Below are 13775 nucleotides of genomic sequence, written 5' to 3' on the forward strand. Positions count from 1 at the left end.
TTAAGTTAAGCTAACGCTGGTCAGTATGTAGTAATCAGTAAAACATCAGTAGGATGCTGAAAAGCGAGTCAACCCCATAGACCACAATGTTAAAAATACCCAACTTCAAAGCATGTTTACAGCCTGGTTCAAAAAACTGTCTCAGTGTCTAGAGCTAATTTACCCGTTCATGAAAACTGTACTGGGGGTGATTTTTTTTAAATAACTCACCTGTTTAAATGATATCAAGTCTTAGAGCGGCTCACTGTTTTTACCTCCACAAGATATGTTATTTTAGTATTAAATCTTGCATCTTTAATTTAACCAAGTATTCTGTATCATAAATACATCCGTCTGACATTTGTAATAAACCAAAGCGCTTGAAAATCACTTGAAAATTCAGCAGAAAATGCTGATTTAATAGTGGATAGACCTTTTGCTTCGATAGACATAATGCATTTGTCACAAAAGTGACTCCCCTGTCTCAAGATGTCTGCGTGATGACACATCGCTCCAACAGCAGCGGCCTAAGCAATACTTTATATACAACTTTACTGTCTCTTAAATCCCATTGTGTTCAGTCTGAACACAGCTCTTCCTCTAGTCTAAGAAGCTCTGTTTTGCCTGTTGTTTTAAAGTCCTGGTCAGTTTGTAATGATGCAAACGCGCTGGTGTGTCTTGTGTTGCTTCCTCTGTTTGTTGTACCCTACTGTGCGCGCCCTCCTCTATGCCTCTCTGCAGATGTACGTGACACTGGTGTTCAAGACCAAAGGCACAAGGCTGACCAAGCCCACCATCAGCCTCACCCTGCTCTGCCTGGCCATGCTAGTAGGCGTGGTCAGGGTGGCTGAGTACCGCAACCACTGGGGTGACGTCCTGGCAGGGTTCTTCACCGGGGGAGCCATCGCTGTGTTTTTGGTGAGAGACTAGACGAGAAAAAAAATGGACGCCATGTTCCAGGAAAGTTGCTGCATGTATCCACGTCACTGCACGCAGCATTGTGGCTGTACAATTCAATTCAATTCAATTCAATTCAATTTTATTTACAGTGCCAAATCATAACAAAAGCTATCTCATGACATTTGACAGAGTAGAAAAGAGACCACACATTTATGATTTACAAAGACCCAACAATTCCCCCGTGGAGCACACGTCGGACAGACCCAGCTCCCTCAGTAACTATAATAATATCTATAGTAATGTGAGTATGCCTTATATGATATGACAGTTAATATAGTAGAATAGTAGAAACAAGCACAGCTAAGGTGACAGATTATGACAATGATAATAATTATGGTGGTAAATGTGATCAATGATGAGTAGTGGCAATAACAGCTGCGGTACAGCGAGACATACCACTGGTGGTGTTTTTATGGCTACAAATGTTATGATTTATAAGACTAATGATAGTTTTTATGAGTGACAGTAATAATAGTAGCAGGAATGCAGGACCAGGGCAGCAGGCACCACCACGATCAGCAGAGACCTGAGAGACGACAAAGCACAAACAACTCCGGGGAAGAAGTTGAATTGATAACAATTAGTAACAAAAAAAGCCGGTTTGAGGGCGTTTAGGCTTGTGTTTTTTGATTAAGGCTTAAATAAAAGGGACTACCCTCCTTCTTGACATACCAGTTTGAATTAAGATTGGGCTATCGCAGTGGGGGGCGGGATTTAGCAAAGGGTTACCACTTAACCTGGTCTCTGTCTCCAGGTGACTTGTGTGATCAACAACTTCCAGCAGATGCTGCCAAGTCCTCCTCCAATGCGACCCCAGCGCCCCGAGTCCATGCTGGGCATGCCAATGGTGACGCTGCCCTGTGTGGAGAGTCCACTCGAAAAGTTAAGTGGCCCTCAGGTAAGGGGCGGGGGTGGGTGTGAGGCACGCCTGCGCTCACAAAAGGGGGGCTGAGATACACACCCCTTGTCTCTTACCTGAATCGTTTGTTTTTTATCCCAAAAAAAGAACAAATCCCCAAACATGCATGCTCTAAGCCCCACCCGCACCCCCAGTGCCAACAAAAACATCCAAGTGAATCCTTTAAATCTCTAAGCCTTGGTGAATGCTGATAAGAACGCAGCTGAGAATTGTTCTACCGCTGTGAAATGAGCCGCAGCTCTATTTCAGCCAGCGGAGGGAACACATTCTAGTGTGAATGTTTGCTCACACACACCCCCCCCCCCCCTCCTAAACTCTACAGTGTTGAACTTTTCCTCTGTACCAGGGGTTTAGAGTCACTTATCTCTTCGAGGTGAGTCAGCAGTTCGACTGACACACTTGATGTGTAATTTACCATTATGATATAATGCAAAGCAGCTGGCTCCAGGAAAACTATAAATCCAACTGAAGGTCCCCTCACCAGTTCAACAGTGCTGCATTTTCTAAAGACGTTATCTAAGGAGTCCACTTCCTAGTGTTCAGGAAGATGTCTTGCGTCTTCTGTGGTCTGTCACCGTCACTAACCCCCTTACCTGACTGCCTCTTTTCCTCTGTCTCCCACCTTGCCTGTCTCCTCTCAATCTGTTCCCTTGTCCCTCACTCTCCTCCAGCATCCTGCACTCTCCTCCTCCCCACCTTACAACACCTACGTCCAACCATTCTAACCGACTTTAAACTTTTTTTGCCCGTCAACGTCACTCCTCACTCCTCACTCCTCACTCCTCACTCCTCACTCCTCACTGTTTCCGTCATCCGTTGCCTTATTTCTGTTTTTGCTCTGTTACACCTGTTTTCCCCTCTTACCCACCCCTCATCACGTGCATTGCTCTTGATTATTCTTTTCTTCACTTTTCTCTCCCCTTCGCCTTCTCTCTGCCCCGTCCTCTCTCTCTCTCTCTCTCGCTCTCTCTATTTCTCACTCCTCTCTTTCCCCTGCAGACTCCGCGGGGATCTCCGTTCACCGAGATCACATGACCATCAGCCCTATCGGTTCCCCGCCACCCCCGATGTCCTCATACCGTCTCGCTCCATTTCCAGCGAAGTCTAGACCAGCCGGAGCAGCACTCGCCGCACTGCGCCGCCCATCCGGCTGGGCGGTACGCAACGCTGCACCGCTCCTATTCCACGCAGGTCTAGACCTCTCCTGATACAGCACACACACATAGACATACACACACACCATCCTTTTGCCCTTTCAACCCCCGGGGAACCGATAGGAAAACTAAGACTTTCTCTTTGCTGGACACCCAGTGAAGAGCTGAACAGTCAGTAAAGAGTCAGGTACATTTTCTTAATTTATTTTGAATATTCTAATTAAAGACTTTTGTTGTAACTTTTTTTGTATAAACTCAATCACCTGAAACTCACGTTCATCTTCAGTGGCGTGCACTGTAAGGAAAAACACATCTGTGACCACTGAGACTCTCATTTGCTTTTCTTTTTTTCCTTTTTTTACAACGGTATGAACGAGTTTTCGGTATGAAGGAATCTAAAAGTGACAGTGAACTACCTGCATGACTCCCAGGATGCAGCTGTGACATCTGCTGTGAGGAGGCTGCCATGATAGACCAAAGAAACCTGCTGAAGGATCCATGTGCTGCTCAGATTCACCTGTGAAAACATCCTTTTAGCAAGCCACACACACACATTCCCGCGCACACACACACACACATACATGCGCACACACACACGCACGCACAAACACACACGCACGCACGCACACACACACACACACACACACACACACACACTCTTTCTCACCCTCTCCCCTTATCTCATCCCATTCACACATTCCTCTCTCTCGCTTTCTCTCTCTCACACACGCACACACACGCGCACACACGCACACACACACACACGCACACACACAGACACACACACACACACACACACACACACAGTAGTCTCAGAAGCAGTGGCCTCGTCAGCTCAGCATGAGATTTACTCAGATCAAGGAATCCATTGCATATCTCTCAGCAGAGGCAGCAGACAAAAGCAAACAGGTTGAATGGACAGACATCTTCACTCGGCTATCTTCTACATGCTTTCTCTCTCAGATGGTTGCAGCTTCGCCAAAAACCAATGTGAAGCACAAACACATTTGGAGAGACAAAGCTGAGCTCCCGACTGCAGGTGGCACAACAGCGAGCCAAATAAAGTGCATCACATTCAGGAGCAAATATTTGTCCAGTTTTGTAATCTTTTGAGACAAGGAGCCTGCATACAAAACACTTCCTGTGATGCCAACAGACTTTTCTGTTTATTTCACTCTTGGACGGCATCGCTCACCCTAAACTGGAATTTCTTTCTCGGCAAACCTTGAAAAGATTTTCAAACTGGCCGAGTCATGTAATTATTATATTATAATGATTATTTTCTGAGAATTTATGGATAGATTTATTTATTGCCATGTATATATGTTGTGGTTGCCATAAGCGCTCCATATGTCGTGACAGTTTTGCTGATTTTGATTTGCACACTCCCTCGAATCCATGTTTTTTATTCTCTCTCCTCTTCCTCCTTTCCCCCACACATATTTTTACAACCTCTGTTTGGCTCTTCTCAGTGGTATCTTGACTAAAATACCATCACTGTGCTGTCAAATGTTTCCTTTTGCTGGACCAGACACACACACACACACACACACTCACACACACACATAAACAAACACAAACACAAACACACATATGAGCACCTGGCTATATTTCCCAATGGGCAAGCAAACTTGTGGTGGTGCGTTTGAGGGTCCTCCCCCATAAAACAAATTGGATAAGGTTAAGAAACATCCACCTGCACTAATCTAGATTAAGACCCCAAGTAATCAAATCAACAGCTCTAATGCTAAATATTAAGAGCCACATTACACTTTAAGAGCTGGCTCTCTGATCCTCTCAGGCAAACTAATGTTGGGAGGTTTGATTGGCAAAGCTGGCTAAAGTTGAGTCGCAAATCAGTTTGGCATTATGGCAACAGTACAATCCTACTTTAAGCTCATCTCTGTAGATAGATTTTGCATTTGAATGCAGGCAACAGGACAAGATTTGGGTAGCAGAAGTGGGCTGGTTTCTGTTTGTAGTCCGAGTGGTATTGTCAAGTCATGTGTGAGCATTCTTTGGTTGCATGCAGGTGAACAGTCTGTGTGGAGAACAGAAGAGTTGGAACGCAGTGACCGAAATGCAGTATCTGAACCCATGTTGTTGATGATGATTTCGTTTTTTATTAGCTTTTTTTTTTTTTTTAAGATAGTTTTTTTGGCAATTCTCAAGCCTTTTATTATATAGGACGAATAGGAAATGGGGTGAGAAAGAGAGGGGGAGACTCCGACCCGCGGCCCTTTGCTGCCTCGAGGACGTTCAGCCTCTTACATGGGGCGACTGCTCTGACCATTCAGCCACCGGCCGCCCCTTTATTAGCTTTTTGAGTTATTATTTATCTGCATTCATCTCAGATATCTGTTTATAAAGACACCGTCTCTCAACTCCAGATCCCTTCTCATGTCTCAAGTTGCTAATCGGACCATAAATGATGACAACCATTTCTTTAAACCAAACACAATCGTCTCGGGCGGTCTTAAGCCCCAGATGCAGCGATGGTGCCCTTGCAAAACAGATGGCAGAAGAGACAGTGCAGCACTAATATTCAAGCATTATACCTGCTCTGTACATGCTGCAGGTCAGACTAAACTGTGATTAACAGCCAAAGCACGCTGTGGCAATTGATAAGTGATGGGTTTGACTGAACCAACTCAAAGGGTGGTCCAAAAAATTAGGAATAATATATAGTACTTGTTTTTGTCAGTTGCTAGAAATGTTTTAGGTGGCTTAATCACCTGGTTGCGACCTGATTTTTATTTTTAAAAAGACAAAATGTGGGGTATCAAGATAACTTTGCTCCCTTAAACTGAATAATGGGGATGCATTTGCTCCACTTGCTTAATTGCTCAGGCCCCTATGCACACGTGCACAAGTAAAGTCCTGTTTTACAGAGCACATGAATGTTCAAACATATTCAAAAGCACACACATGCACAAACACACTTATATCCCCTAACCTAGTTGTTACCCTCCCTTTCCCATAGCCCACTTTCTACCACTGAAACCTGTTTGTATGATATTGTACAGAACTCGTTTTTTGTATGGAGAGTGATTTTTACACAAGCATTAGTCGTAGACATTGGGGGAATCCTGTATGTATTTTGATGATAGAGAACAGTGTGTATGAAGGTGCTGAAACACTCTGAACCAACACTGGATCAATTGGAAAACAGAGAAGACTCAGCCTCCTCGACCAAGTTTAGACTGGGAGAGATGTTTACTCAGATAATGGGTTATTATGTGTTCTTTAGGTTATGAACTCAAAGCCCTTTCTGTTTTTCTTTCTGATAAATGGTGGACGTGACTCACTTTTCTTGTAAAATCTCCAGACACATTCATGGTCTTACGCTAGCTCACACAGCCTCATGCTAGCTTCTTTGACCTTCACGTTTGTCTGTCAGCTAGCAGAAATGGGGAGCGTACCTATGTTCCCCAGGTCCTATGTTCCCTGTGTTTGATGTAACCGGGGAACATTGGACCCTTTTTTTTAACAGAAAGGGTCCTATGTTCCCCGGTCTGTTATTTCTTTCCACAATCAGTACTGAATTCCCCGGCAAATAGGCCTAAAACTATCCCCTGGCCCTGACACTAACACTACCCCCTAACCCTGACCCTAACCCTAACAAAATGCTGAATTAAATCAGCGAAGGCAGAACCTAATGCGACCGGAGAACATAGTGATGACCCCCAGAAATGTATGTTAAAGCAGCACTAAGTGATTCTGCAGAATAAGCTATGAACACAGCATGGATGTTATCTCCTTATAATGTTGTGGTTAACTTGTTAGCATGCTGTTGCCTGTTTACATATGAAGCAGACAGAGAAGCAGCCGCATTCATTTGGATGTATGTTTCTGGACTCCTGATGAATCCAGTGTTTCCCCAGTGTTAACTCTTCCTCTGTTTTTGTTCCCACCAACTCCCGAGAAAAATAGCTGACTCATTAGCTGCTAAATGTTCACCAACTATTAGCTAACGTTATTTGTCTGGTGTTTGGTGCTGGGCAGGTTTCGTTTCTCAGTTGTCTGCTGCTTCTGGAAACAAGGTTGGTGATAGTGCTGACACTGAACCACACCAAGTTAACCCAAAATAATGAGCTGAAAGATGCTAACATGTTCATGTTCTTTTTCAGGACCCCTGTCACGTTACAGACATTTTCTTCCATTGTTAACCTAAAAATAGTGATTAGTGCAGCTTTAAGAATTTCAATCTAAAAACTGCGTGGCATGGTGATAATAAAAAGATAGTCTGCTGTAAATGGGCCAATATTTGCTAATATGTTAGCCTCGGCAACTTCAAAAGGTGATAAAACGTCACTGTTAAGTTTCTAGCAAGTGACCGGAAATCACTTAATGCTGCTTTTATATCCATGTTGTATTTTTTATTAGCTTGTCTGGTGTCATTGTCAGCTTTTTTTACTTTTACATTTTGCTTTGTGAGCTGACAGAAGACCGTGAACATGACAGGACAAAAAAAGAGGGAAGACTGGATTTACATCCACATTTGCAGGGCTCTCAAGTCAGACAGTCACGCATTTCGGTCTCCCACCACACATTATATATCTCACAAAAACATTTTATAATAAACTTATAATAATCTCTCACTATGGAACCGGCAGGAATCTATCTCGTCTCCTCAGAGTTCAGTCGAGCCCCACACACCCGCCAATCAAAAAAAAGACGGGGGCTACACAATGGCCAATTAGAAAATAGCATTATTGTATCTGGGTAAGTTTAACGCAACAACCAATGAAAAAAGCATCGTTTTATTCACGTGATTCTTTTTTTTTTATTATTGTTTTGTATCTTTATTCACACAAATATACTTACAACAGTGATTACTGTTCCATCTTCTAACAATAAAACAATAGAAACAATAACAATATCGCTCGGGGTAGTGCATATGTCATAATTAAAAGAAAACATTGAAGTACATAAATCATTACAGATCAGATTCATTACGCATGTCTTTGGTTTTCACAGCTTTACAGTCGGTGCAGTACTTTAGTTTGTCCAGGGAAGAGTTAAAGTAAGATATGAAAACAATACAATCAGGGTTCTGCTTTGCAAATTTAGGCGTGTGTGTATAGAATTTATCTAATAATAAGAACAAAAATCCTAACATACAACCTTTTGACAGGATATATATTTTCAAAAATACCAAAAATAAATAAAATCAAAGTCGTATACCTAACTTTCTGTTTAAAAAGAGTGTTTCCCTAAAAGAGCATTCCCTAAAAAGATGTTGTGTCGTTTTATCTGTGATGTGACAAAAGGTGCAGAGAGGATCAACATTTAACATAAATCTAACAATAACACAAGTAACAGGATAACATCTGTGCAATAATCGTCGTTACGTCTATTATTAGTTTTATACTCAAAAATGATGAGTTTCAATAGAAAGCTTTGGTAGAGAGGTTTGCTGGATAGTGTCTCTGTTTGCAGATGATAGTAGAATTGTAACACCTGAAGGAAGTGCATCAAAGACAAGGAAGGAAGCACAGGAATGGTCTTCTCTGATCAAAAATTCATTATATGTAAACAAAAGACCCTCCTTGTTAAACGATTGACAGACAAGAAGTATTTCCATTATCAACCCAGTTCTTTAAAAACAATGACTTACATCTAAAACATACACTATATCTTGGTTATTCCAAGTGTAACATTTGTGAGGGGTAAAATTATGTTTATACACGAGGGAGCAGCTTAAAAGTAACTTCATGGGAATCAGAAACTTTTATGGGGAGCTTTTCTATCTTATAATTACATCTTAATAAAAAAATTAAATCCTTCTAAAGCTTCAAATATATATGTTGGATTAGTTAAATATCTTTTTAACCACTCGATTTAAATAGTGGAATGAAGAGTTTGAAAATCTAAAACATTAAATCCACCATTGCTTTTTTTTCCATACCCCCCCCCCCCCCCACACACACACACACACACACACACACACACTAACTAACACACGTCTTCTAACCTTGAGAGCCCAGCAATTGTTCTAAATCGTCATTACTTATCCGTCTTTATTGCTATTGTTCCAATAGTTAGAACTGAGCCACAGCAGTGTGGTTATACGTGCAGCACAGTTACAAAGGGGACGTGCTGAGTTACCCTTACGTATTATCCAGCTCCGTTCTCTCATGTGAGAAGGATGAAACAGACATTTACTGAACTTCAACTTTAACTTCACAACAAATCCTAAAACCTGTCACATTCTGTTGAGCTCACTGAGTCTTTGCACATATACCACGTACCTGCAAAGTTGTGACTATGAGTCAGACTCATGACCTTTGCTGCATGACGTCCCTTTGTTTCAGACGGTACTTTTCCTGTTTGCTTTCCAGATTTTAATGTCCCGAAGAAGCAGAAATGCCTTAAAATAATCCTAATGGAATTCAACAAAACATACAAACGTATATTAAGAGCATTACACGGACGACTTGTATAGGTGTGTGTATGTGTTTAGTGCGAGCTTCTCATTTGTGAAAAATCTCTGTAACCTTTCACTGATGCAGTCAGTCAGCATCTGAATCAGTGTTCAGTGTGTGAGCGCTGCATTAGAACAGCAAATGCTCGATGGAGAAAAGAAAACAACAGAAAAAACATCCTGCAGAAAGAGTCCCATTCTCTTCAAGTCAGAATATGTTCACTTGGTTTTAAATCAAAGAACAAACGCAGCAGTTGACTGACGTGAATAAGCGTCTCCTTTAGATCTGAAACTCTGAGGGAGGAACACGTTTCCTTTGATCCTGTTGCAGCAAACCCTCTGTTTTGTAAAGATTTGTGTGATGAGAATAAATGGATATTGCAATAAGAAAAGCTGTTTGTGTCAGTGTGCACTGTTTGTTTCCTTACTGTGTAGTACTTGTTTATTTCTGGACCAGTGGTCAATCAATATTGACCTTTTTCACTGGAGACACTACAGGTAAATAGGAATCGGAAAAGTTTTCACTTTTGGTGAATTTAATTTTGAAGAAACAAAGAAAATAAACACCCACATGTGTATTATGGATGTTTTCTTTCCACTAGTCTGAAGGTAGACATGTTATGGGAGCAAAATATCAAAATTGCCCAAATGATGATTTTGCCTGGGCTGTCTCCCCTTAAAAGTATCCTCTCTTTTACACTCTGTAAATGACTCCTTGACAACTGAGCAAACTACTGTATATCTGCTGATGAACAAAGAGAATGTATGTGTGTGTGCCTGCACATATTCAATTCAATTCAATTTTATTTACAGTGCCAACACATCAAAAGTTATCCCAAGACACTTCACTTATACTTAGACCACACTATGACTTATTTATGAATTACAGAGACCCAACAATTCCCCAATGAGGCAATCCTGTGCACACAGCGGCGTTGAAAACCTTCCCTTTAACAGGCAGGAACATCAGACAGACCCAGCTCTGTGGAGGACGGACATCTGTCTGCACCGGTTGGGGAGGAAGAAAAGGAGAGAGAAAGAGAGAAAAGACACACAGATGGACAGAGAGAGACAAAGACAGACACAAAGACGGACACACTTCCAGTAACTATAATAATATCTATAGTAATGTGAATATGACTTACATGTTATGACAGTTAATACAACAGAATAGTAGAAACAAGCACAGCTAAGGTGATAGATTATGACAATGATAATAATTATGGTGGCATCAATGATGAGTAGTGGCAATAGCAGCTACGATACAGCGAGACATACCACTGATGGTGTTTTTATGGCTACAAAATTTATAATTTATCAGACTAATGATAGTAAATATGATTAATAGTCATAATAGCAGCAGGAAGCGTCATGGAGGACCACGGCAGCAGGCACCACCACGATCAGCAGAGACCTATATTGTGAAATGTCAGACACATTTACCTCTTTGGGGCTTATTATTTAAATGAATGAATTTGAGAAGTTAAAAAGGGAAATTTTTCATGAAAGTGGAACTGCTTACAACTGGCAGACGCCTGTAAAAAAAAAACAAGGGGTCACAAGTCAAAAAATTAGGCACTGGTTTAGTTTTTAATAATGACTTGTATTTTAGGAGTAGGGGAGAGCGGGGTCGGTTGGGACTATGCCTTTTTAGCAAGTTAGAAAGCAACTACACCGATGTCCTTCACCATGCTCATACTCCTTAGACCTTCAGACACTTCGTTATATTTTACTCACACATCAAACCCATATTGTTGGAAAGCTTATTTTCTGGTCTATCAGTTGGGGTTAGCTGTCAAACCTTTTGTTGGTAGCTAGCACAGGAGTTTAAAGTGCAAGCTGTCGCAACTGTCCCAGGGAGGTGGAAATTTGAAAAATGCACTGAATACAAAATGTGTCCCAACTGACCTTGCTCTACCCAATCATATGTCTTTGGAAGAAGAAAAAGTACTTCTTAAGCTGTGAAGTAACGTTTTTCCATAGCTGTCAAATAAATGTAGTGGAGTAAAAAGTACATTTGCCTTTGAAATGTACAGTTGTGAAGTAGGACTTTAAAGTTATATAAAATGGATATACTGTACTGTGTAAAGTGCATGTAACTGAAAATCTGTTAGTGTTAGGGAACTTTTTTCCCCCTTAAATAAACCAGCTCAGCTTCTTTACATTCAAAGTACAAAGAAGACTTCCCGGCGAGATTCAATTTATTTTCATTGTGAATTAGAAAATGGACAGCAGGCCGCCCAGCACACTATTATGATCCTCCTTGTCCCAGCTGAGTACCACTGACCTACAGTATGACCCTAAAGAAACTAAGGAAAATATAGATATAAAACATATCCATGTCACAATAGTTCCAGTCCTGACCCACCATGTGTGAGGTTAATCAGATACTTTGTAACCGGCTCACCACTGCCATCTTGTGGTCTGATGTGATCTTTCCAACACACACCTTAGATCAGGGGTGTCAAACTCAGGCCCGTGGGCCAGATGTAATTATATTTGGCCCCCAAGATCATATCAAGGTTCTCTGAGAGCTGGTCCGTGAGTATAAAGCACATACACGTCTACTTTTCCGTTAACAAACATGAGCATCCATGCGACCAGTCTCTGCAGACACACTGAATCCACCCCTCCCCCAAAAATGACCCAAAGAAAGATGGAGAACAGGAGCTTTCAGCAGCGGTGGGAGGCAGATGATCTGTGTGTGAAGGTAAAGAGCTGTTTGTCTCGTCTGCAGAGCCACTGTGGCTGTAACCAAAGAATCAAGAATAAGAAACACCACGACAAGAACAAGGACCTGCACTGGAAAGGTTCAACGTTGCACATCTGGAGAGAAGGGAAAACATGCACATTTGCAGTCTGCAGTTTTTTAGTAAATATTGAGTTTGGCCCGCAACTTTGTCCCAGTTCTTAAATTTGGCCCACTGTGAATTTGAGTTTGACACCCCTGCCTTAGATGGATCCGAACCTTGGTAATAATACAAACATGTAAGTGGAGATTTTACTGTTGCAGCATATTCATTTTTAAATGATGTCAATGAACATGCAACCTTATACCTCCCCCATGTGGACTATAAAGGGTTAAAGGATCATGTATGCAGGTAATAATAATGGAACAAATCACTTGGAATTCAAACCATCACTCACTCAGACTCTCTGTCCGGTGACTCTGAATCGTATGCATGGTCGTGCATTTGCAGGTTAAATCCACAAGATGGCAATGTACGTCATAGACAAGTACTTGTGTATGTATTAGGGCTACAAAGACACAATCCTAACCCAGCATTCATCTTTTCAGACATTTTACATGAAGACATTTCTCAAGCTGTGTCATGAGATGAAGGGAACAATCGTAATGTTAATGAGAAGATGTACACCTGTGTATGCTAATGAGACATAATGAGATCCATTTTCTTAATGTCACAGATAATGGAAAGAATTACTTATACATCACTGTTTCTACACCCATCATTCTGCATGCTTGATTTCCACAGTGAGTGCCTTTTTCAATCATGGGAGGACTTCTCAGCCTTAGAACACAGAGAACGCCATCCCCGAATCACACTGAAGAGCTGATCAAAGAAAGCTTACAGTACATTTGACACTAATTGCAGCCAGCTCATTTCTGCAGACTTTTGAGAGATGCACCTGCAATTCCTAAAAAAAAGGCAAAAAACCTTTTGCTCGACTGCATTTAAACGACCACCAAACATTCTTGTCAGAGAGGTTCAAAGGATGACGCTGTTTCCTTGGTGAAATCCCACCTGCGGCGCCTTTCTGCCTGTTTTTTTTCCCGCCCATACAGACATCATTAGTGTGGGCAGCACAGCTCCTCCGTTAGTTTGCTGGGAATTTTAATTCCACGGCACGTTCTTCTCTGCATTCCAATCACGGGAGTTTTCTGGTCATTTTAGGCAGTTTTATTTTCCACCAGCATGCTCATTCAGTTTTGAAGGTAAACGTGATCAGTGTGACCAAACGCTTTAATAGTTCAGTGCTGAGTGGTGAACAGATTGTGGATGGAGGTGCATGTAAGGGGAAGAAGCCACAGAGAAAAGGCACTAGAGAATAACAAGTAAGTGATATTTCTTGGAGAGTAATCACATTGTGCCTTTGTGCAAATGAAAAGATCTGATATTACAGTCTTTTTCTGAGTGCATTACCATGAGTGGTGTACAAGGCAGCATTTTAGAAGAGCACCGCAAACACAAAGCACCCTTAAATGAAGAGAATAGGGTCAATATCTTTACATTTGACCAAAAAACACAAGAGTAAAAGTAAAATAAATTGATTAATCTGTGTTTCTATATGCTCTTCAAGAGTCAAGATTCAAGAT

At 41.5% G+C, this 13775-nt stretch overlaps 1 protein-coding gene across 1 annotated transcript in view; it reads left to right on the top strand.

Moving 5' to 3' along the window:
* plppr2a (phospholipid phosphatase related 2a) overlaps window positions 1-2966 on the top strand; it is a gene marked incomplete at its 3' end in the record, with an annotated part of 61931 nt that extends 58965 nt beyond the window's left edge. Inside the window, exons 5-7 of the mRNA XM_083931059.1 lie at window positions 721-897; window positions 1694-1821; window positions 2858-2966. Coding sequence (XP_083787185.1) covers window positions 721-897; window positions 1694-1821; window positions 2858-2966 — 414 coding nt within the window. The remainder of the gene's footprint in view (window positions 1-720; window positions 898-1693; window positions 1822-2857) is intronic.
* Between the last annotated feature and the right edge of the window lie 10809 nt (window positions 2967-13775).

The sequence above is a fragment of the Echiichthys vipera genome, assembly GCF_963691815.1.
Source record: "Echiichthys vipera genome assembly, chromosome: 17".
NCBI lineage: Eukaryota > Metazoa > Chordata > Actinopteri > Perciformes > Trachinidae > Echiichthys > Echiichthys vipera.